Source organism: Balaenoptera physalus (genome assembly GCF_965194825.1).
Source record: "Balaenoptera physalus genome assembly, chromosome: X".
In the NCBI taxonomy this organism is placed as follows: domain Eukaryota; kingdom Metazoa; phylum Chordata; class Mammalia; order Artiodactyla; family Balaenopteridae; genus Balaenoptera; species Balaenoptera physalus.
In genome coordinates, this window is record NC_138903.1 from 8,410,141 (window position 1) to 8,430,666 (window position 20,526).

A 20,526-nucleotide genomic window follows, 5' to 3' on the forward strand; every position below is an offset into this window, starting at 1 on the left:
CCGCCCGGCGACTCACACCTGCACACACAGGCCAGGAGGCGTGGGGGGACCCGCGTGATCCGGCTGCTTGTCCCTGGCCTGGGGACCCCCGGGCCCATCTCAGCGGTCTCAGGTGAAGGGACAGAGGTGGCAGGAAGGAGAGATGGGCACGAGCGGCTCCACTGCCGTCCTCCAACACCGAGTCACAGCCTGGGACTGTCACCCCATGGGCACGGTCAGGCCCTCGGGGAAGTTCCCGCCGGAGCTGGGGTAGCCAGGTGCTGTGCAACACTAAGCGTTTTGGTTTCTAGCCGCAGTGTCTGTGAAGGCAGCAAGCAGCAGTGTTCAGGCGAACGAGGCAGGATGTTCACATCCCAGCAGCTTTCTTTTGCTCACCCTTGTCATCCTAGTGTTGCTCGGCACTCGTGACATTCGGGCTGGGTCATTCTTGGTTGGGGGCCGCCCTGTGCCCTCTGGGGTGTTGAGCAGCAGCCCTGGCCTCCACCCACTAGATCCAGTAGCCCCCCCACTCCACTCAGTGTGACAGTAAGAAACGTCTCTCGACTTTGCACAGGTCCCCTGGGGGTGGGGTGAGGACCACTGCGGTAGTTCAAGCAGGATTTCTCGAACGTGGGGCATTTGCAGCCTGTGAACGTGCCTTTTATTTTCTAGGCACGACAGTGCCAGCGAGTGTCTCCTCGTGAACGTGCTCCAACTGAAGAACTTTGCCGGGCTGGTGGTGAAGGAAGACTGCAAAATGTAAGCTCCCGCGCCGGTGGGGGCCGTGTCCTCCCCCCGGGCCCTCCTCCACACGGCACCACCGGCTGACCTGCTGCACGTGGCAGTTTGGGGAGGGAAAAGACTGTCTTGGAACCTGAATTTAGAATAAAACGCCAGGGAATGTCTGTCTGAAATCTAAAGGACTGTAAGTTTGAAGAAGGGGCTGGTTTATTATTTGCGGCAGGTGGAGTTACTGGAGCCAGGCTGGTTATGTGCCGTGGCCATGCTGACAAAGTGCCGGGTGCCCGTCATCGGCAGCGTTGGGGCTTAAAACGTCCATCCTGCTCACAAGGCTGGTGGCGACACAGCCACACTCGGCTCTTGAGATCTGTTGAGGTGCCTGAAGAGGCCTCAGGCTGGGATCAGGCATCCTTGTCCGAGCAGGGAGAAGGAAATCTGTGTTGTCTCCGGTGGGGAGATGGGTGCCCGATGGGGCTGTGAGGTCCCACTTACCCTGGCGGGTGAACCCACCTGTGATGGGTGTTCAGGCCCGACGGTGCCCTCCCCTTCCGTGAGTCGTCTTTGTAAACTGGCCTCCCGAAGGCCTAGGAAGCAGCCTGGTGTTCAGCGGCTGAGGGTTCGCCCTGATGGTGTACTTCACTCCACTGATGCTGGAGCTTCTCCTGGGTGCTGGCTTCCGTGCTGGGGGCGGACAGGGCCGGGAGCCCAGCCCGGCGGGTGCCTGGGTGGGCGAGCAGTCTGAGAGGCAAGGCAGGCAGAGCTTGGAGAGGGAGCCAAGGGGCCGTGGAGAGATCAGTGCAGATGTTTTCCCACAAAGATGGTAAAAGCAGAACCTCCGTTTGAGTCCCCCTGAAGTCCTAACCACTGACTTGGAAGTCTTCTCTTTGTGATTGGGTTTTTCCCCCTGATCTCCAGGGGCACGTAAGTTCTTTGGGCTTACTCTTAGTTGAGAAAAGGATCTTTTCCAAAAGACATTAAAATTCTGCACATGGGCAGTGGAACAGAGCGGCGTATGTGCACACGTATGTGGTCCGTGCGTGTCACGTGCAGATGTGTCAGTAAGCGCTGCCTCTGTCTGCTTTTTCCTTCCTCTCTTGGTTCCAGACACATCCGCGTCTATTTGCCCCCGCTTGACTCCGGCACGCCAAACACTTACTGCTCTAAGGCTCTGGAATTGCAAGCCCCCCTGATATTTAATGAAGTTTTCAGAATCCCTGTGCAGTCAAGCATGGTGACGTTGAAGTCCCTTCAGTTATACGTGTGCTCAGTGAATCCGCAGCTGCAGGAAGAACTGCTGGTACGGCGCCCTCCTCACCCTCTCCTCCTCCCTCCCCTCCTTCCTGTGTCCTGCGGTGGGGCACTTAGAATTTGTCCTGATGTCAAGTGATCTCTGTAGCTGGGAGGACAGAAGGGGATGATAAAACCCCTTATCTTGTCAAGTGTTCTGTAATTTAACTGTATTATCTCAGCTAATACTTGCAAAACTCCTATGCAGCGGCTTCTGCATTATCCCTGTCTTGCGTCACGGGAACTAATAAAAGTTGGGTTGAGAAATCTGGCAGATAGAAGTATAGAATGGTCAGTTAAATTTGAATTTCAAATAAACTATGGATGCCTTTTACTGTAAGTATGTCCCATGTAATATCTGGGACATACTTCTATTTTAAAAAAATCTGTTTATTTGAAATTGCAGTTCACCCAGATGCCCTCTTTTTTATCTGGCAACCCTATAACTGGGCAGGTCAGCAGTCCGTCTTCACCCCGGCCAGCCGGTGCAGGACCAGGGCTTGGAAGCCAGGGTGCTTTCTTCCCGAGGTTGGAGTTTTCCCCCTAGGTCCCACCCCTTCAGCGGCAGAATTAGAGATTGGAGAGTTCCACCAGTCCTCTCTCTCTCTCTCTTTTTTTCTTTTTTTTTGGGGGGCGGGGTGTTATTTATTTATTTACTTACTTACTTACTTATATTATTTTACACCAGTCTTCTCTTTTTTCAAAAATTCCTGCTAGAATCAGTGGCTCTTTGAGTGGCAGATCCTGAGCCTGACCCACCATTCCACGTTGTCCATTCTCTGCCCCTGTTCCCCTTCTAGCACCTTCTGATTGGGCTGAACAAGCAAGCAAGGAGCCACCCCCATTACGATCCTTTTCGATGACTTTGATTTTACCGCAGTCCTTTGAATAGCAGTGATACATTGTATGGCCTTTCTGCTTAAGATTAAAGGGTGACCTTGATGCCCATTGGTTGTTAAGGTGCAGTCATTCAGGGCCTGTTCTGCTTTTTTTTTTTTTTCACACCGCACAGGGCATTGCTCAGATTAACTTGGCTGATTACGATGGTTCGAGCGAGATGCAGCTGCGCTGGTACTCGGTGCAGGTGTTCACCGGCCCCGAGCCGCCCGGGCGGGAGGACGAGCGGCTGGGACACAGCGACTTCCGGGACCCTGCACCCACCACGTCTGGAAAGACAGTAGGTGGCCTGGCTTTGAGACGGGCTTTTCCTGGGGACATTGTTTCTAAGAAACGTGTGTAGACTTAGTCTTAGAACACAGTGGCGATGAAGAAGCAGGGTTTCAAGGGAAGTAATAAAAACGGACTGTAGTGATGTAGGTGGCCATTCATGATGATGTTCTTTAACGCAACACGTTCGTGATCGTGAGTGATGCGTTGGTTGCTTTAAAATTTGAGTCCTCAGAGCTACGTGGAAAGGCCAAGTTACCGTCTTGCTGTCGACCGGGGGTGAGCTGCTTCCTGCGGGAGAGCAGCCGGGGACGGCCACCAGCCCGGCAGCAGGGGTGTTCCCCACGGGCCGTGCACGCGCCCGCTTTGCGCTTTGCCGCCCGCACGCCGCTGGCCTCGGCTGCTTCTCGGCAGCGTCCCTTTCGTCCTGTAGGACGCGGTGACGGTGCTGCTGGCGAGAACCACGGCCCAGCTGCAGGCGGTGGAGAGAGAGCTGGCCGAGGAGCGGGTGAAGCTGGAGTACACGGAGGAGGAGATCCTGGAGATGGAGCGCAAGGAGGAGCAGGCCGAGGCCGTGTCCGAGAGGTGCGCGCGGCCAGCAGCCCCTCGGGGGAGAGGCAGCCGGGATGTTCGTCAGACACAACGCCATGTAGAGCGTGTGCGGCGACTCTTCGGTACCTTTGCCCAGAAGTCGGGATTCTCACGGGGGATTGTACGCCAGTCTGCACGAGGGCAGTACATTGACCCCAGCTCTACGCGCAGGCTTTTCACCTTTCCTTCTGTTCCCCGAATTTCTCTCAAAGAGGGGGCTGTTGAGGGACTCCCTCTGCCCGGATTGAATACAATAGGGCCCTTTAAGTTTTGCCTTTTTCTTTATTAACTGCTTTATTGGGATATAATCGCCCTACCGTACGGCTCACCCATTAAGTGGACAAATCGCTGGTTTGTAGCGCAGGCGCAGAGCTGTGCCGCCAACATCACACTCAAGTTGAGGGCGTTTTCGTCGTGCCGAAAGGAAACCCCATACCCATTAACAGTCCGCCCGGTCCTCCCAGCCCCTGGCGACTGCCCGTCTGCGTGCCATCTCCAGGGATTTGCCTGTCCTGGGCCTTTCTTGTAAATGGAATCGTGCGATGCCCCTTTACCTCTTCCCCGGAGCAGCCCGTGGGTGAACGCTTGACTCGGGGTGGGGCAGACGTGTCTGCAGTAGAGGAGCAGCTCAGATGGGCAGGCACGGCGAGTGAATCGCTTCCCGGCGGGTCCTTTCCGGCAGCACTTTCATGTTGCTTTACTTCCACGGTTTTCCATAAAGAGCGTCATGTTTCCAAAGCTTGCTACTTCTTCCTAAGAGCTTTCTCTGGATTTATTTTCAAGAGGAATTTATTTTCGGAAGGGAAAGTGCATGGCAGAGGGGGAGAAGGGTGTGTGTTCAGGGATGGGCAGGAGGCTGGGAGGGCTCGCGGAGAGAGGGTTCCGGGCTGCTGGCATCTTCAGCGGCTGCAATTGGGCGATACAGACAGACGGACCCTCTTAATGAAAGGCCTTGTAGCTCTGTCTTCCCTATGAAACAGAACTGCCTTTCATTTTATGAGAAAAGCAACCGTCTTCAGTCATTGGAAGCAAATATGGGGCGTCTCTGCTGCTGTGCCCTGGGTGCAGCAGTAAAGTCAGTGCCCTGATGAACGTCTTGGGGGCTTTTGCCATGCCCGCCTTCAGGAGTTGGCAAGCCGACTCGGTGGACAGTGGCTGTAGCAGCTGCGCCCAGACCAGCCCCCCGCACCCAGAGCCCTGCTGCGTTGCTGTCAGCTCCATCCACGGACACACGTTTGCTGGCCAGGCAGACCCTTACGGCCCCGAGGAACTTCAGCCCCCACCTCTGAAGGTAAGCAGAAAAGGACAAAGGATTTCGCGGAGCCCCTGATGTTTTGCCGCCCAGCACCAGGCGCTGCCCTGGGAGGAGGGGCTGTGTGCCCTACGCGAGGGAATTGAAGTGAGTGGCCTCAGATCTGTAAACAGCAGGTACCATGGAAACGTCTGTCTACTTTAAATTAAAAGGAAAGGACAACTAAAAGGGGTGGATTTTTACTCCTTCATGTGCCCTCTTCAGGGCCGCGTGTGGCTCAGGGTGTTTCGTGGGTCCCTAAGGTTTTGGACGCTTGTCGTTGTTCTCCGTTTGTGACATTAAGAGCAGCGAAGCATCCTTTTGGCCCTTCTGTTCACCCGATCCTAGTTGTGCCCATCACCGTATCTCCAGTGGGGAAATCTTTCAGGTTTGTGGTGACAAATGTCTAAGGAACCCAGTGGGGTTGGGAGACACTGTATCAGTGCTCGATTGCAACTTTGTTTCCCAACTGTTCAACTCATCAGAACGTCTACCAGCACAGCCCCTGATCTCAGTCCAAAACACAGGTCCTGAGAAAAGTGAGAGCCTCCCGCTGGCAGCCTCCCGCACTGCAGCCCATGCAGTGCCTCGGGCGGAGATGTTCTGGGCGCAGCTGCCGGTCATGGCCATTATTCCTCTTTCTAAGACGTTGGCGAGCGTTGGCCCACATCAGGGGCAGTAGCTGTGGGAGGCTAGCTTGGTGTGTCCTCCTCCCTCAACTTTTAATTTTGAAGCACTTCAGATCTACAGAGAAGTTGCTAGAATAGTACAACGCATACTCGTATCCCCTTCACCTAGACTCCCCAGTTGTTAGTTCTTCACCACATTTGCATTCTCTCTTTCCATGTGCATGTGGTAGCTGCCAGGCATTGCAGATGCAACAGCAAAGAAACAAATGGAAAGTCCTGCCCTGTGGGCAACAGACAGGGTAAAACAGTAAAATACAGCAGCGTTTGAGATAGTCAAAGGGGCTACTGAAGAATGAGATGGTAGGGAAGCAGGGTTTGCATTGTTAGAAAGAATTACCGTTTTAGAAAGGGTTACATTTAGATGTGTAAATTGGCATCTACAAACATCAGGACTGTAAAATGGTGCAGCCGCTATAGAAAACAGTATGGAGGTTCCTCAAAAAATTAAAAATAGGGACTTCCCTGGTGGTGCAGTGGTTAAGAATCCGCCTACCAATGCAGGGGACACGGGTTCAAGCCCTGGTCCGGGAAGATGCCACATGCCGCGGAGCAACTAAGCCTGTGAGCCACACGGCCCGCGCGCCCATGCTCGGCAACAAAAACAAGCCACGGCGACGAGAAGCCCGCGCGTCGCAACAAAGAGTAGCCCCTGCTCGCCGCAACTAGAGAAAGCCTGTACGCAGCGCCTGTGCGCAGCAGTACAGACCCAACGTAGCCAAAAATAAATAAATAAATACATCTATTTTTTAAAAAAATTAAAAATAGAAATACCATATGATCCAGCAATTCCACTTCTGTATGTACATCCAAAAGAGCTGAAAGCAGGTCTCCAAGAGATACTTGCACATCCACATTCATAGCAGCATTATTCACAGTAGCCAAGAGGTGGAAGCAGCCCATGTGTCCGTCGACAGCTGAATGGATAAGGAAAAAGTGGTATATGTGTACTATGGAATATTAGCCTTAAAAAGGAAGGAAGTCACATCACAGGCTACAACATGGATGAAGCTTGAAGACATTGTGCTAAGTGAAATAAGCCAGTCACAAAAAAATGAATCCTATATGATTCCACTTATATGAGATTCCTAAAGTAATTAAATTCATAGAGACAGAAAGTGGAATGGCGGTTACCAGGGGCTAGAGATGGGGAAATGGGGAGTTGTTGAATGGGGACAGAGTTCAGTTTGGGAAGGTGAAAAAATTCTAGAGATCTCTTTCACAACAATGTAAGTATATTTAATACTACTGAACTGCACAATGAAAAATCGTTACAATGGTAAATTTTACTTACTTATTTATTGTTGGCTGCGTTGGGTCTTCGTTGCTGCATGCGGGCTTTCTTTAGTTGCGGAGAGCAGGGGCTCCTCTTCGTTGTGATGTGCAGGCTTCTCATTGTGGTGGCTTCTCATTGTGGAGTCTGGGCTCTAGGCGCACAGGCTTCAGTAGTTGTGGCACGCAGGCTCAGTAGTTGTGGCGCACGGGCTTAGTTGCTCCGCGGCATGTGGGATCTTCCCGGACCAGGGCTCAAATCTGTGTCCCCTGCATTGGCGGGTGGATTCTTAACCACTGCACCACCAGGGAAGTCCACGATGGTTAATTTTATGTATTTTTTATAATAGAAATGAAAGGTCATAGAAGTCTCACTGAGAAGGCAGTTTTTGAGCAAAGTCCTTAAGGAAGGAGTCTGGGAGCCTTGTGTGGGGCTGGGGATGGGCATTCAGGTGCAGGGAGCTGCAAGTGCAGGTGGGGTCGGGGTAAGGAGGCATCAGAGCTGAGGAAAGAGGGAGTCAAGGAGCCACATCCTACAGCGCCTACTCAGGACTCTTGCTTTTTCTCTTGAGAGCATTGGAAAACTGGTGGATAGTTTTGAACCCAGGGGTGATGTGATCTGACTCACTTTTTAAATTTTTTCCTAGAATAACTTATTGACATGAAATTGTCATAAAATGAACCCTTTCAAAGTGGACATTTCAGTGACTTTGAATACATTTACAATGTTGTGCAACCACCACTTCTCTCTGGTACCAAGACGTTTCTTTCACCCCAAAGTAAAACCCCATAACCATTAGCATTCACTCTCCCTTTTCTCTCCCCGACCCCTGGCAACCACCAATCTGCTTTGTTTCTATGGATTTGCCAATTCTGGATGTTTTGTGTAAATGGAATCATCCAGGGTTTAAAAGATCAGACTCCAGGGGATCGTAGCCAAGATGACAGAGTAGGGAAGAGCTCACCTCCACCCACAGGTGTACCAAAAGTACAACTGCAGTTGACCCTTGAACAACACAGGGGTTAAGGGTGCTGACCCACCTCACAGTCGAAAATCTGCATTTGGGAGTTTGTTTTTTTTTTTTAACACCTAAAGGAACTAGAAAAAGAAGAACAAATAAGATCCAAAGTTAGTAGAAGGAAAGAAAGAAAGATCAGAGCAGAAATTAATGAAAGAGACTAAAAAGAACAGTAGAAAATATCAGTGAAACTAAGAAGTGGTTCTTTGAAAAGATAAACAAAATTGGTAAACCTTTAGACTCAAGAAAAAAAGAGAGCCTAAATAAATAGAATCAGAAATGAAAAAAAGAGGGGACTTCCCTGGTGGTCCAGTGGTTAAGACTCACACACTATATGGCACAGCAAAAAAAAGAAAAAAAAGAAACGAAAAAAAGAAGTTACAACTGACACCACAGAAATACAAAGGATCATAAGAGATTACTATGAACCGTTGTATGCCAGTAAACTGGATAACCTGGAAGAAATGGATGAATTCCTAGAAACATACAATTTCCCAAAACTGAATCAGAAAGAAATAGAAAATATGAACAGACAGATTATCAGTAATGAAACTGAATCAGTACTTTAAAAACTCCCAACAAACAAAAGTTCAGGATCAGATAGCTTCACAGGTGAATTCTACCAAACATTTAAAGAAGAGTTAACACTCATTCTTCTCAAACTATTCCCAAAAATTGAAGAGGAAGGAGTGCTTCTGAACTCATTCTATGAGGCCACCATCACCCCGACCAAAACCAAAGACACCACAAAAAAATAAAGCGACAGGCCAATATCACTCACGAACCTAGATGCAAAAATGCTCAACAAAATACTAGCAAACCAAATCCAACAATATATTAAAAGGATCATAAACCATGCTCAAGTGGGATTTATCCCAGGGATGCAAGGATTGTTCAGTATCCACAAATCAATCCAAGAGATATACACCATGTTAGCAAATTGAAGAATAAAAATCAAGATCATGTCAGTAGATGCAGAAAAAGCTTTTGACAAAATTCCACATCCATTTATGATAAAAGGTCTCCAGAAAGTTGGTATAGAGGGAACATAACTTGACCATATATGGCCATATATGATAAGCCCACAGCTATCATCATATTCAGTGGTGAAAAGCTGAAAGCATTTCCTCTAAGATCAGGAGCAAGGCCCACTCTCGCCACTTTTATTCAACATAGTATTGGAAGCCCTAGCCACAGCAATCAGACAAGAGAAAGGAGTACAAGGAATCCAAATTGGAAAGGAAGAAGTAAAACTGTCACTGTTTGCAGGTGACATGATACTATACATAGAAAATCCTAAAGACGTGACCAAAAATCTACTAGACCTCATCAGTGAATTCGGTAAAGTGGCAATATTTAAAGTTAAGGGATATAAAATTAATCTATGGAAATCGTCTGCAGTTCTATACAACTAACAATGAACTATCAGAGAAATTAAGAAAATAATTCAGTTTACAGCTGCATCCAAAAGAATAAAATACCCAGGAAGAAATCTAACCAAGGAGGTAAAAGACCTGTACTCAGAAAAGTGTTAAGTCATTGATGACAGAAATTGAAGACAACACAAACAAATGGAAAGATACACCGTGCTCATGGATTGGAAGAATTCATGTTAAAATGACCATACTACCCAAGCCAATCCACAGATTGACTGCAATCCCTATCAAAATACCAATGGCATTTTTCACAGAACTAGAAAAAATAATCCAAAAACTGTATGGAAACACAAAAGACCCCGAATAGCCAAAACAACCTTGAGGAAGAAGAATAGAGCTGGAGGTATCATGCTCCCTGATTTCAAACTGTACTACAAAGCTACAGTAATCAAAGCAGCATGCTACTGGCACACAAAAAAAGACACATGGGTCAGTGGAACAGAGTAGAGAGCCCAGAAATAAACCCACACTTATATAATCAACTAATCTATGATGAAGGACGCAAGAAAATACAGAGGGGAAAAGACAGCCTCTTCATGAAATGGTGTTGGGAAAACTGGACAGCTACATACAAAAGAATCAAACTGGACTACTTTCTCATTCCATTTTAAAATGTTTAAAGACTTAAATGTAAGATCTGAAACCATAAAACTCCTAGAAGAAAGCATAGGTAGGTATGCTCTTGGACATCAGTCTTAGCAATGTATTTTAGGATATCTCTCCTTAGGCAAGGGAAGCAAACAAACAAACAAAAACAAATGAGACTTTATCAAATTAAAACGTTGTTGCACAGTGAAGGAAACTATCAACAAAACAGAAATGCAGCCTGCTGAATGGGAGAAGATAGTTGCAAATGTTATATCCGACGAGGGGTTAATACCAAAATATACAGAGCACTCGGACAACTCAACATCAAAAAAACAACCAACCTGATTAAAAACTAGGCAGAGGACTTGAGTAGACATTTTTCCAAAGAAGACATTCAGATGGCCAACAGACACATGAAAAGATGCTCAGTGTCACTAATCATTAGGGAAATGCACATCAGAACCACAATGAGGTATCACCTCATACTTGTCAGAATGGCTATCATCAAAAAGACAGCAAATAACAAACATTGGAGAGGATGTAGCGAAAAGGGACCCCTTGTGCACTGTTGGTGGGAATGTAAATTGGTGTCACCACTGTGGAAAACAGTAAGCAGGTTCTTCAAAAAGTTAAAAGTTGAACTGCCACACCATCTTGCAGTTCCACTTCTGGGTATTTTTCTGAAGAAAGCAAAAACGCTAGTTAGAAAAGATATATGCACCCCTGTACTTATTACAGCATTATTTACAATAGCCAAGATATGGAAACAACCTAAGTGTCCATTGTCAATAGATGAATGGGTAAAGAAGATGGGGTATATATGTGTGTATATATGTATACACACAGACACACATATATATACATACATATGTATATACATAATATGCAGTGAAATACTGGCCATAAAGAAGAAGGAAATCTTGCCATTTACAATAGCCCAGATGGACCTAGAGGGTATTATGCGAAGTAAGTCGGAGAAAGAGAAATACTGCATGATTTCGCTTATATGTAGAATTAAAAACAAAACAAAACAAATGAACAACCATAACAAAACAGAAACAGACTCATAGATACAGAGAACAAAACTGGTGGTTGCCGGGGGGTTGAGTGGGTGGGGATGAGGGAAATAAGTGATGGAGATTAAGAGGTACAAACTTCCAGTTATAAAATAAGTAAGTCACGGGGATGTAATGTACAGCATAGGGTATAAGGCCAATAATATTGTGTTGACTCTGTATGGTGACAGACGGAAACTAGACTTATCATGGTGATCATTTTGTAATGTATTAAAATATGGAATCAGTATGTTGAACACCTGAAGCTAATATAACATAGTAAGTCAGTTATGCTTCAATAAAAATGAATGAATGAATGGCTCATACAGCATGTGGCCTCTTGTGACTGGCCTCTAACTCAGCCTACTGTTTTCAAGGTACATCAGATTGTAGTATCTACCAGCACTTCCCTCCTTCTCATCGCTTGCATGAGTATGCCACGTTTTGTTTATCTGCTCATCCGCCCGTGGATGTTTGGACTACTTCCACCTTGTGGCTGTTTGAATAAGGCTGCTATGAACATTTGTGTGCAAGTATTTGTTTGAACACCTGTTTTCAGGTCTTTTCGGTATACACCTAGGAGTGGAATTGCTGGGTCTGACTTCAGTTTTTACCAGGATGTCCCTGGTGCTGTGTTGAGAAGGGTTTGAAGGGAGGAGGGAGGCGTGGAATCCCGGAGACGGGTGAGAAGCCTCCTGCACTAATCAGGCACAAGACGATGGTGACCCAGATGGAGGGTTGGTGATAGGAGGTCAAAACATGCTTAATCTCGAACACAGAGCCAACAGGATTTAATCTTGGACCAGATATAGGGTGTATGAAAGAGAGCTGGGTCCAGAATGACACGAACACTTTTTTTGCTGGAACAAATGGGAAAGTAGAGATCCTTGGCAGAGGGAATATCAGAAATTCCATTTTGGACGTGTTAAGTGTGAAATGCCACTTAGACCTCCAGTGGAAATGGCAAGGTTGTTTGGTGACTACGCTAATTTAATGCTTGTGTTCTAGAAAGAGTCGTGGTAAACAATAAATTACTATCTAGGTTGATAAGGAAACCAACACAGAAGATCTCTTCCCGGAAGAGGTGGCGAGTCTGCCGAAGGAGAGGCCCGGCCGCAGGGCCCGCGGCTCGCCCTTCACGCGGAGCAGCACCATTGTGCGTTCCCAGACTTTCTCGCCCGGAGCACGAAGCCAGTACGTCTGCAGAGTAAGTCGGGAGTCCTTTGCCACCTGCCTGGAAGGATTCTTCATCGGTCGCGGTCGGGGCTGGGCAGCAGAGGGTTGGAGCTCCCGGCTGGTCCTCACCTGCACGCAGGGTTGAGAACTCTGAGACAGGTGGAGGGGGAGACCCCAGCTGCTGTGGTCCGTGGAGACAGGACAGCAGGTTGGAGGTTGGCCGGCCGTGGCCGTGTGACAGTGACGGCACGGACTAGCAGAGACGAGGCGCTGTTGAGGGTAAGCGCTCACGACGCAGCAGACTGGGGGCGCCGTTTGGCTCGAGGAGAGCTTTGACCCTCCCGCTCCTCTAACGGGGCTCGTTGGAGAAAGCATCTTCCCTTGAAGGGGCTGCCAAGGAGCCGCTGCATTAGGGCAAAGCCAGAGTTTGATCATATGAGAGAGGCAGACCCTCAGGCCTACGTGGGAGACACTGAGGGGTCCCCAGGCCCACCCTCAGGCTCAGAAATTGGCTAGGACTCACGGAACTCAGAAAAGCCGTCGTAGCCACGATGATGGTGCGCCGCAGGGAAGGGGTGCAGACCGACGCGCAGAGGGAAGAGGCGACGGGCAGCGCTCCGGAGAGACCGGGCGGAGCTTCCAGCCCTTCTCCCGCAGCGGATTTGTGCGGGAGCTCTCACCTCTCGGAGCAGTGGCAGCGTGCCCGGAGCACAGCCGACCCGGGGCGCTCACCCGAGGCTTGGTGCCCAGGGGTTTTGTGGGGGTCGTCACGAGGCACAGCTGGTGGCCGGCGTGGCTGACCTTCGTCTCCAGCCCCTCCAGGGTCAAGCTGGTGGCCCAGGGCCCCCCTCACATTGTCAGCAGAGACTGTGTGGCCGGGCCAAGGTCCCAGGTAAACAGAGACACTTAGAACGTTCTAGGGACTTAGAGGTCACTGCCCAGGAGCTGAGCAGGGAGCCCACCTTTCTTGGGGAGGGAAGCCTTTACTCACAGGAGGGAGCAACAGGGGCTGGGGCCCGGGTGGCCACATCCGTGAGGCCTGCAGCTCCTCTCCCCACGCGGCGAGGTGCCCCGGTCGCGCTGCCCCGGGCAGCCCAGGGTCAGGCGGGGCACTCCCGCCCCATCAGGCTGCAGCCCTGTGGGGCCTGATGCTTCATCACGCAGCTGGAGGCGCCTGATCGAAGGCCACCCTTCCTTATCCTAGACTCCTGCCGAGCCCCTGTGGAGCAGCCTCCAGCTTGCTTGCTGAGAACAGGGTGGTGACGGAGGGAGCCCTTCATCTCCCCAGAGACAGGCCTCCAGCCCCTGCACTGGGCTTTGCGCCCTGCTCGAAGGCACGCACTGGCCGGCGATGCTTCTAGAGGCCTCTTTGTGTTTATATTATATGTTTGTGATGATGGGGAGGCAAGTAAGCGCAGGGCTGCGACATTTCCTGATATCTGGGGTTCATTGGCATGGAAAGTAAGGCCGTGAAGGCCAGGACTTTGCTTTCACACAGATATATGTTGATCCTGAAATGAAAACCTGCCGCCAAATGAAATACGTAACGTCTCGGCTCCCGTGAAGTCGGCATTATTTATTTTTCTTTTTAAAGCCAGGCCTTTTCCCTTGATGGGCAGGGTGGGTGTTAGTGGTGTGGGCTTGTCCTCCTGCCAGGAACGAGGCTCTTTTCTGGGAACGCCAGTCTTCCCAGCTCTTGCCAAAGCTAGAAACACAGCAAATGAGAATGACTGATAAAAAGTGAAAAGCGCTGAGGAGAGTGCGGGTTTTCATGAGCGTCACACCGTATCAAGTGGCAGTTGGCATTGATAGGACTGAAATTGTGTTGCTCGATTAGCCTGGAAAACCTCAGCTGGTTCGGCTGATGGACCTGAAGGAGGGTGGGGCTGGGGGTTGCTCTGCTCATTTGGTTTGTCTTTGTTTGGCTTGAAACTCTTGTGTAGGGTTTTCTTGTAAGCGAAACCCAAAGTCTTGGTAAAAGCTCTAAACGTCATAACTGTTTGAGTACCTGCACGAGAAACAAAATAATCCAGTTCAGAGTACACAGAGAATGAATGTTGAATTCTTGAGGAAGTGTTTCTGAACCTCAGTCTTTTTGGTGTAGCTTTATCGTAGTGACAGCGACAGTTCAACGCTGCCCCAGAAGTCCCCCTTTGTCCGAAACACTTTGGAAAGACGAACCCTTCGCTATAAGCAGGTATGTGCCACGTAGACTAATATGTCGTCTATATGTACGCTGGGAGTTATTTCTACAAACCTGAAGACGTAATATTTTAGGTAAGATTAATTGAAAGGTAGTATGTTTATTTCCTTGTTTACTTAGATATAATTTTTAAAAGTGTATATAATGTCAATATGTTACCAATATTTGTTAATTTCCTAAGATAATGTCATAATCTAAGATAATACAGGATCTTTACATTTTACAATATAATAAATTAATAAACAGCCATTCTGTATAAGAGATTCTTCTTTCTTTTTTGACAAGGGCGTATATACAGTTTAGAAAATTTGAGTCTTTCAACGTGGAGCATTCTCCTACATAGGACTGTTGTTGTACAGTTGTCCTTTCTATACACCGAATTTTTTCTCCACATCACGCCAGTTTACACAGTTTTGCTACTTTTAGTTTGTAAGGTAGTGGTTCCCTGACTTGCCCGGGCAAGAATTCTTTGAAAGAAAAAAAAATTCCCAGATCTCCTTGTGGTGGTTGTATTTAGAGTAGCCGCTGACAGAGAATGATAAGAAAACACATAACTCAGCAACAAAAGTATGTCTCAGCAGCCATGCTGTTGGCATTTTGGCCTAGGTCTGTCTTTGTTGGGGGCTGTCCTGTGCACTGTGGGCCGTTGAGCTGCATCCCTGGCCTTGACCCACTAGTTGCCAGTATCACTCCCTCCCCCAGTTGTGACGACCAAAACTGTCCCCTGAGGGCCCAAGTCATCCCTGGTTGGGAACCAGTGAGCTCTGCTATGAATTCAGCAGAGCTTTTAAATGAGTTCGTGTTTATTAAGTCACTTACATTTGCATTTAACTTCTGCATATGTGCAGAATAGTGTTATGGGTGTGTAAAACGCATACAGATATTCAGTCCTCCCAACAACGCTGATAGGCTCGTGGATTTGTGCTTTGGTTGCACTAACTGCCTTCCCCAGCGTTGTTTGCCATGGGGTGGGAAGTACTGCTCTCAGCTCCGTGTACAAAATTCTCTTCTCGTCTTAGAACCTTCTTGAAAACGGGAGACTTGCTTACTTCAGGCTTATGTGGGGAGGAACGTTCTGTTGTTGTTGTTGTTTGGCCTCGCTGCGAGGCTGCCGTTGTAGTTCTCCGACCAGGGATGGAACTCGCACCCCAGCACTGGAAGCGGGGAGGCCTAACCATTGGACTACCAGGGAATTCCCTGGGGAGGAGCGTTTTTGACAGCCTGTGTGTGTTTAACCAGACAGCCCTCAGCGTGGTTTATAACGTGCTTTTTCCCATTATACAGTAGATCATTAAGATTTTGCCACGTCGGTATACTTTTCATCTTTTTACAGTAGCTGCGTTTTCTGCTGGCCTTATAATGTATTTGATCACTCTTCTCTTGTTAGGTATTTAGGATTTTTTCTGTCATAAACCTTTTGCGCATCATCAGCTATGCCTTTCAGATGCAAGTCAAATGAAATTTCAGAACCAAAGAAAACACACATTTTGTGGCTCTTGTTTATATTGTCAAGTAGCACTTGAGAAAGATGACGCCCTCCTGCCCCGTGTGAGAGGGTCTGTTTCTCTGCGCTTTAGCCAAAGCCTAGGTCGTCCTTACAGCGGACACTTTGCTGTCACTGGCTCGTTACCGGAGTGGAGGTTTGAACCCGTGTCGCCCACGTGCGTGTTGTGTTGGCGTCGGGCCACGCTGCGGGTGTCTCCCTCCAGTGGGGTCGGTCAGTCGGGGAAGAAGCTGCAGGCAGGGCGCGGGCGGGGTGGGCGCGCTCACGGCCGCGGTCTCGCAGCCCTGCAGGTCCTCCCTGGCGGCGCTGGCGGCGCGCACGTCCCTGGACCTGGAGCTGGACCTCCAGGCGTCGCGGACGCGGCAGCGGCAGCTGAACGAGGAGCTGTGCGCCCTGCGCGAGCTGCGCCAGCGCCTGGAGGACGCCCAGCTCCGCGGCCACGCCGAGCCCGCGGCCTGGCTGCTGCGCGACGAGCGCTTCCAGAGCCTGCTGCGGGAGGCCGAGAGGCAGGTGAGGCCCCGGCCCGCCGGCGGGGGGAGGGGGCGGGCGGGCGGGCCTTTCTCCCCTCCCGGTGCCCGGAGCTGGCAGGGGCTTCCATCGCTCTTCCTTGAAACTGGAAGCAAAGCCGTCTGGTTCACCCCGCGTTGCTGTTGCAGACGAGACAGACCAAACTTGACTTCCATCAAGAACAGGCAGCTGAGAAGATGCTGAAGAAGGCCTCCAAAGGGGTGTGCCAGCTGCGCGGGCAGAACCTCAAAGAGCCCATCCAAGTGCAGGCGTTCAGGTGGGGAGAAGCCCAGGCCTCACTCTCCCGCTTGCTTTCTACTGTCATACCTTTGTCATTATAAAGAGTAAAGTAAGTATTGAGACAGACCCACAAGGAAGTCGAGGACAAAGCAGGAATCTCCCCTGCTATTAGCATTGTGCACATTTTCTTCTTTTTTTCTAAACACTGTTTTTTTCATGCTGCTTGTAATCACAGTGTAGGTTCGAGTTTGCATTTAGCTCTTTTTAAATTAAAATACCCCATGTTGCCACATCTGTTATCTGTTTTGGCTGTAATGCCTCATCTAACAGATACAATTTACCTATTTTATACCCTGCTTCTTTCCAAATGTTTGCTCTTGTAAACAGCACAGTGATCTACATATAGATACATATGTGTATCACCTTTGCCTTTTTAGTTAACTTTTGATTGAAGCATAATAGACATACAGGAAAGCGTGCATATCGTCCTATATATGAAATATTTCAGTGAATTGTCATAAACCCTACATGGCAAGAATCAAATGTTATCAGCACCCCCAGATTTCCCACACCAGAATAACCACCATCTTGAATTTGAATAGCGTAGATTAGCTTTCCCTGTTTTTATTTTTTATATGAGGAAAATCCCCCAGTTAATCTATTTTCTTTTGTGTCTGGCTTTTTAAAAAATTGAGGTGAAGTTCACGAAGCATAAGATTAACCATTTTAAAGTGAACAATTCCATGGCATTTAGTACAGTCACAATCTCTATTCAGTTCCAGAACATTTCCATCACCCCAAAAGGAAACCCTGTACCCCCGTTAAGCAGTCACTCCCCATGCCAACCTCTCGTCAGCTCCTGGCGGCCACCATTGTCCTTTCCATCTCTATGGGTTTGCCTGTTCTGGACCTTTCATATAAGAGAAGTCATACAGTATGTGGTCTTTTGTGTTTGGCTTCTTTCACTTAGGATAGTATTTTTAAGGTTCATCAATGTTGTCGCATGAATCAGTGCAGTGTTCCTTTTTAGGGCTAAATAATATGTGCCTGACCTCTAGTCTTAATTTTTTTTACCCTGAATTTTTACCTCCCCATCATAAAAGAGTATAAAACACTATAGCTGTCTTCCTTCAACTATGATTTAGAACTCCTTGTATAGATTTTCATTTATTCATAAAGAAATATTTGCTGAGCATCTGCGTATACCAGGCACTGTTCTAGGCACTGGAGACAAACCCTTGCCCTCATGGGGCTTTGTAACTTCTGTTACAATTTAGAGAGGGGGCCGGGGCAAGAAACTTCAGAGAATCTGTATACAGAGGTGCTCCTGGGGATTGAAATTCAATGTGTTCTCTGAGTAAGAAAAGCTGTCATTGACGGCAGAGCCTCTTGCCACCTTTCACTGCATTTCTGTCAGCCTCTAACCTGTAATTCTTTCCAATCGCAGGGAGAAGATAGCATTTTTTACAAGACCAAGGATTAACGTACCTCCTCTGCCTGCCGACGATGTTTGATGTAGTGCTTTGTACACATGAAGTATTTATCTGCCTGTTTTATTTTCATGAAGTTCTTAGACTAGCTAAATTTGTCTTTAAAATATTTGTGCAAAGCTATTAATATACACATTTTGTAAAAAATAAATAAAAACAAAACACATATATCTATACATATATATTTTATAGTAGTGATGGCAACAGGGCTTGGTTTTTCCTTGTTGTGAAATTGACATCTCTGAAGACAGGTTATTTTATAAGAGATCAATTATCATGCTAAGAGTGTACAGTTTTTACGCTGTTTTATTTGACTTAAAGGCTGGAAGACAGAAACGAAGTGAGTTCAGGCAAATTCACTGTATTGTAATTTATTTATAGTACTTTTTTTTTCCTTGAAGGAAAACACTGACTTTAAGATGTATTTTAAGACTGAAATTTAGTTCTTCAGTATTTGCCATGCGGTAGAATGGATCTTTGGGGCCGGTTTTGTGTCTGACGTCGGAAACGCAAACACTGTGTGCTGAACTCGTCACTCGCCCCTTCTCTCCTGTGTGCATTGATCACGTATATTGCACACTTTCGCACCCTTTGTGTGCTGTTAAGATGCCGCCTTAGGGGCTCAGTCCTAAGTCAGTGCGGGGTGCGCGTTGCGGAGCTCGGTCTCCCGCGTGGGCTGGGCACCCAGAGCCCCTGGTTTCCGTGCACCTTTCCGTGCCCACCCCGGGTCTGAGGCCGGTCACGGAGCCCCCGGCAGCGGCAGCAGCACAGCCCACCCTGACCCAGCCACGGCAGCCCCGCCTGCCTTTCCGGCCCGCCCCATCTGATCCTGACCGACAAGGAGGGCGGTGGTGGAGCTTCTGCTCTGCTGCTCTGCCCTGCAGGAAAGTGAAAAGAGAAGAAGGAAGGTGCGTTTTCACTGAGTCACTGGATCCGCTGATGGATAGAGCAGTCACGACATGGACACGATAACCTTTGAAGGCGCGTTTTTGAGGAAGCCAGCTTCCGTGGGAGCTACAAGTACCCGGCGAGTCACTCACAGGAGAGCATGTGCTTTCGATCAGAGGCCCTCGCCCCATACTGGAGTCTTCCCAACATTTCTTAAGAAGTCTTAGAACTAGCTCATGAGGAAAAAATTCTTTACGTAATAAAACTATACCATCCTTTTAAAATGCCAGGTGGTATAGTTCGCCTAATACGTATTTATTATATGTGAAATGCACTCTCCTTCATGAGGCCTCGGAGAAGTAAACGAGGTGAGTCACACAAAATGTAAGAGAAAACGGAACCCTCCCCCTGGGTCTTTCTGCCCCTCCCCCCTTAATCAGCAGCATCTCTCTTCTCATTCGTCTGTAAGCACTCCCTTGGATAACCCACCTTCCTTTTCACATTTATTAAAAATGAATGTTGTAAAAGCATTTCATTGACATGTGACCTATCACGGACAGTGAAGTTGTCAGTGGTGGTAAGGCTGAAAACTCTGTGCTTTTTCACACTTGTCACTGTTGCTATGTATTTCTGCCTCTAGTCTCGGTTTTGTTTTTCCTTTTTCTTTTGCTAATTTTCCTGCATACGTACCCACAACAGAGGTAGAGAGACAAAACACATGAGTGCTTGCCAGAAGTGCCCCCCAGGAGACAGCGTTGCTGCACGGGTCAGGTTGGTGGCAGGCCCTCTCTGTCCCCAGCTGTTGAAACTTCTGACTGACGGATTGGCTGCCGCTGGACTCTGGGGTGTGTGGAGAGCAAGTCACACGCCTCTGAGGTGCGTGGCTCCCCAGACGTGGGAGAGCCCCGGCCGCGTTGCCTGGCCTCTGTTCAGACACTGCCACTTGAAGCTCTAAGTGGGTGGAAGGGTTGAGGTAGCTTTCCTGCTAACCCCTACAAAGTAGCAACGCGGGGAGACCCACTGTGCCAATACAGAAAGCCCGCAAGGGTTTGCAAATGTCACTGCGCAGTAGATACAGGTTTCTGTTTGGAATGCTTCCCCACCCCAGAGTTAAAAAAGAAAAGAAAAGAAATCCCTCCTCTGCCCCACCGGAAACAAATGCAGCCCCAGCTTTGGTGTCAGTTCCAGGAGTGCTGGGTCCTGCGCCGCCGTTCCCCCGTGCTGCTCCCGCCTCCCTCCTGTGTCTGTCTGCTTTCGCACCTGAATGGGACCATAGTCAGAAAGGAAGGAAAAGCCAGGCAGATGAAGGACGGGGAGGTGACGGGCTCCGTGCTGCTCGCAGGCTGTGCTGGAAGTGGCACATGGACAGCGTCAGAGCCCAGCCCGGGAGGCAGGACACGATGCAC

At 48.7% G+C, this 20,526-nt stretch overlaps 1 protein-coding gene across 1 annotated transcript in view; it reads left to right on the forward strand.

Moving 5' to 3' along the window:
• The window catches only part of LOC309652707 (protein WWC3-like), an 81,037-nt gene extending 62,621 nt beyond the window's left edge, over positions 1-18,416 (forward strand). Inside the window, 10 exon segments of the mRNA XM_082446743.1 lie at positions 652-738; positions 1,825-2,017; positions 3,020-3,184; positions 3,608-3,759; positions 4,891-5,056; positions 12,155-12,319; positions 14,393-14,485; positions 16,278-16,505; positions 16,652-16,779; positions 18,190-18,416. Coding sequence (XP_082302869.1) covers positions 652-738; positions 1,825-2,017; positions 3,020-3,184; positions 3,608-3,759; positions 4,891-5,056; positions 12,155-12,319; positions 14,393-14,485; positions 16,278-16,505; positions 16,652-16,779; positions 18,190-18,256 — 1,444 coding nt within the window. The 3' untranslated portion in view covers positions 18,257-18,416.
• The last annotated feature ends 2,110 nt before the right edge of the window (positions 18,417-20,526 follow it).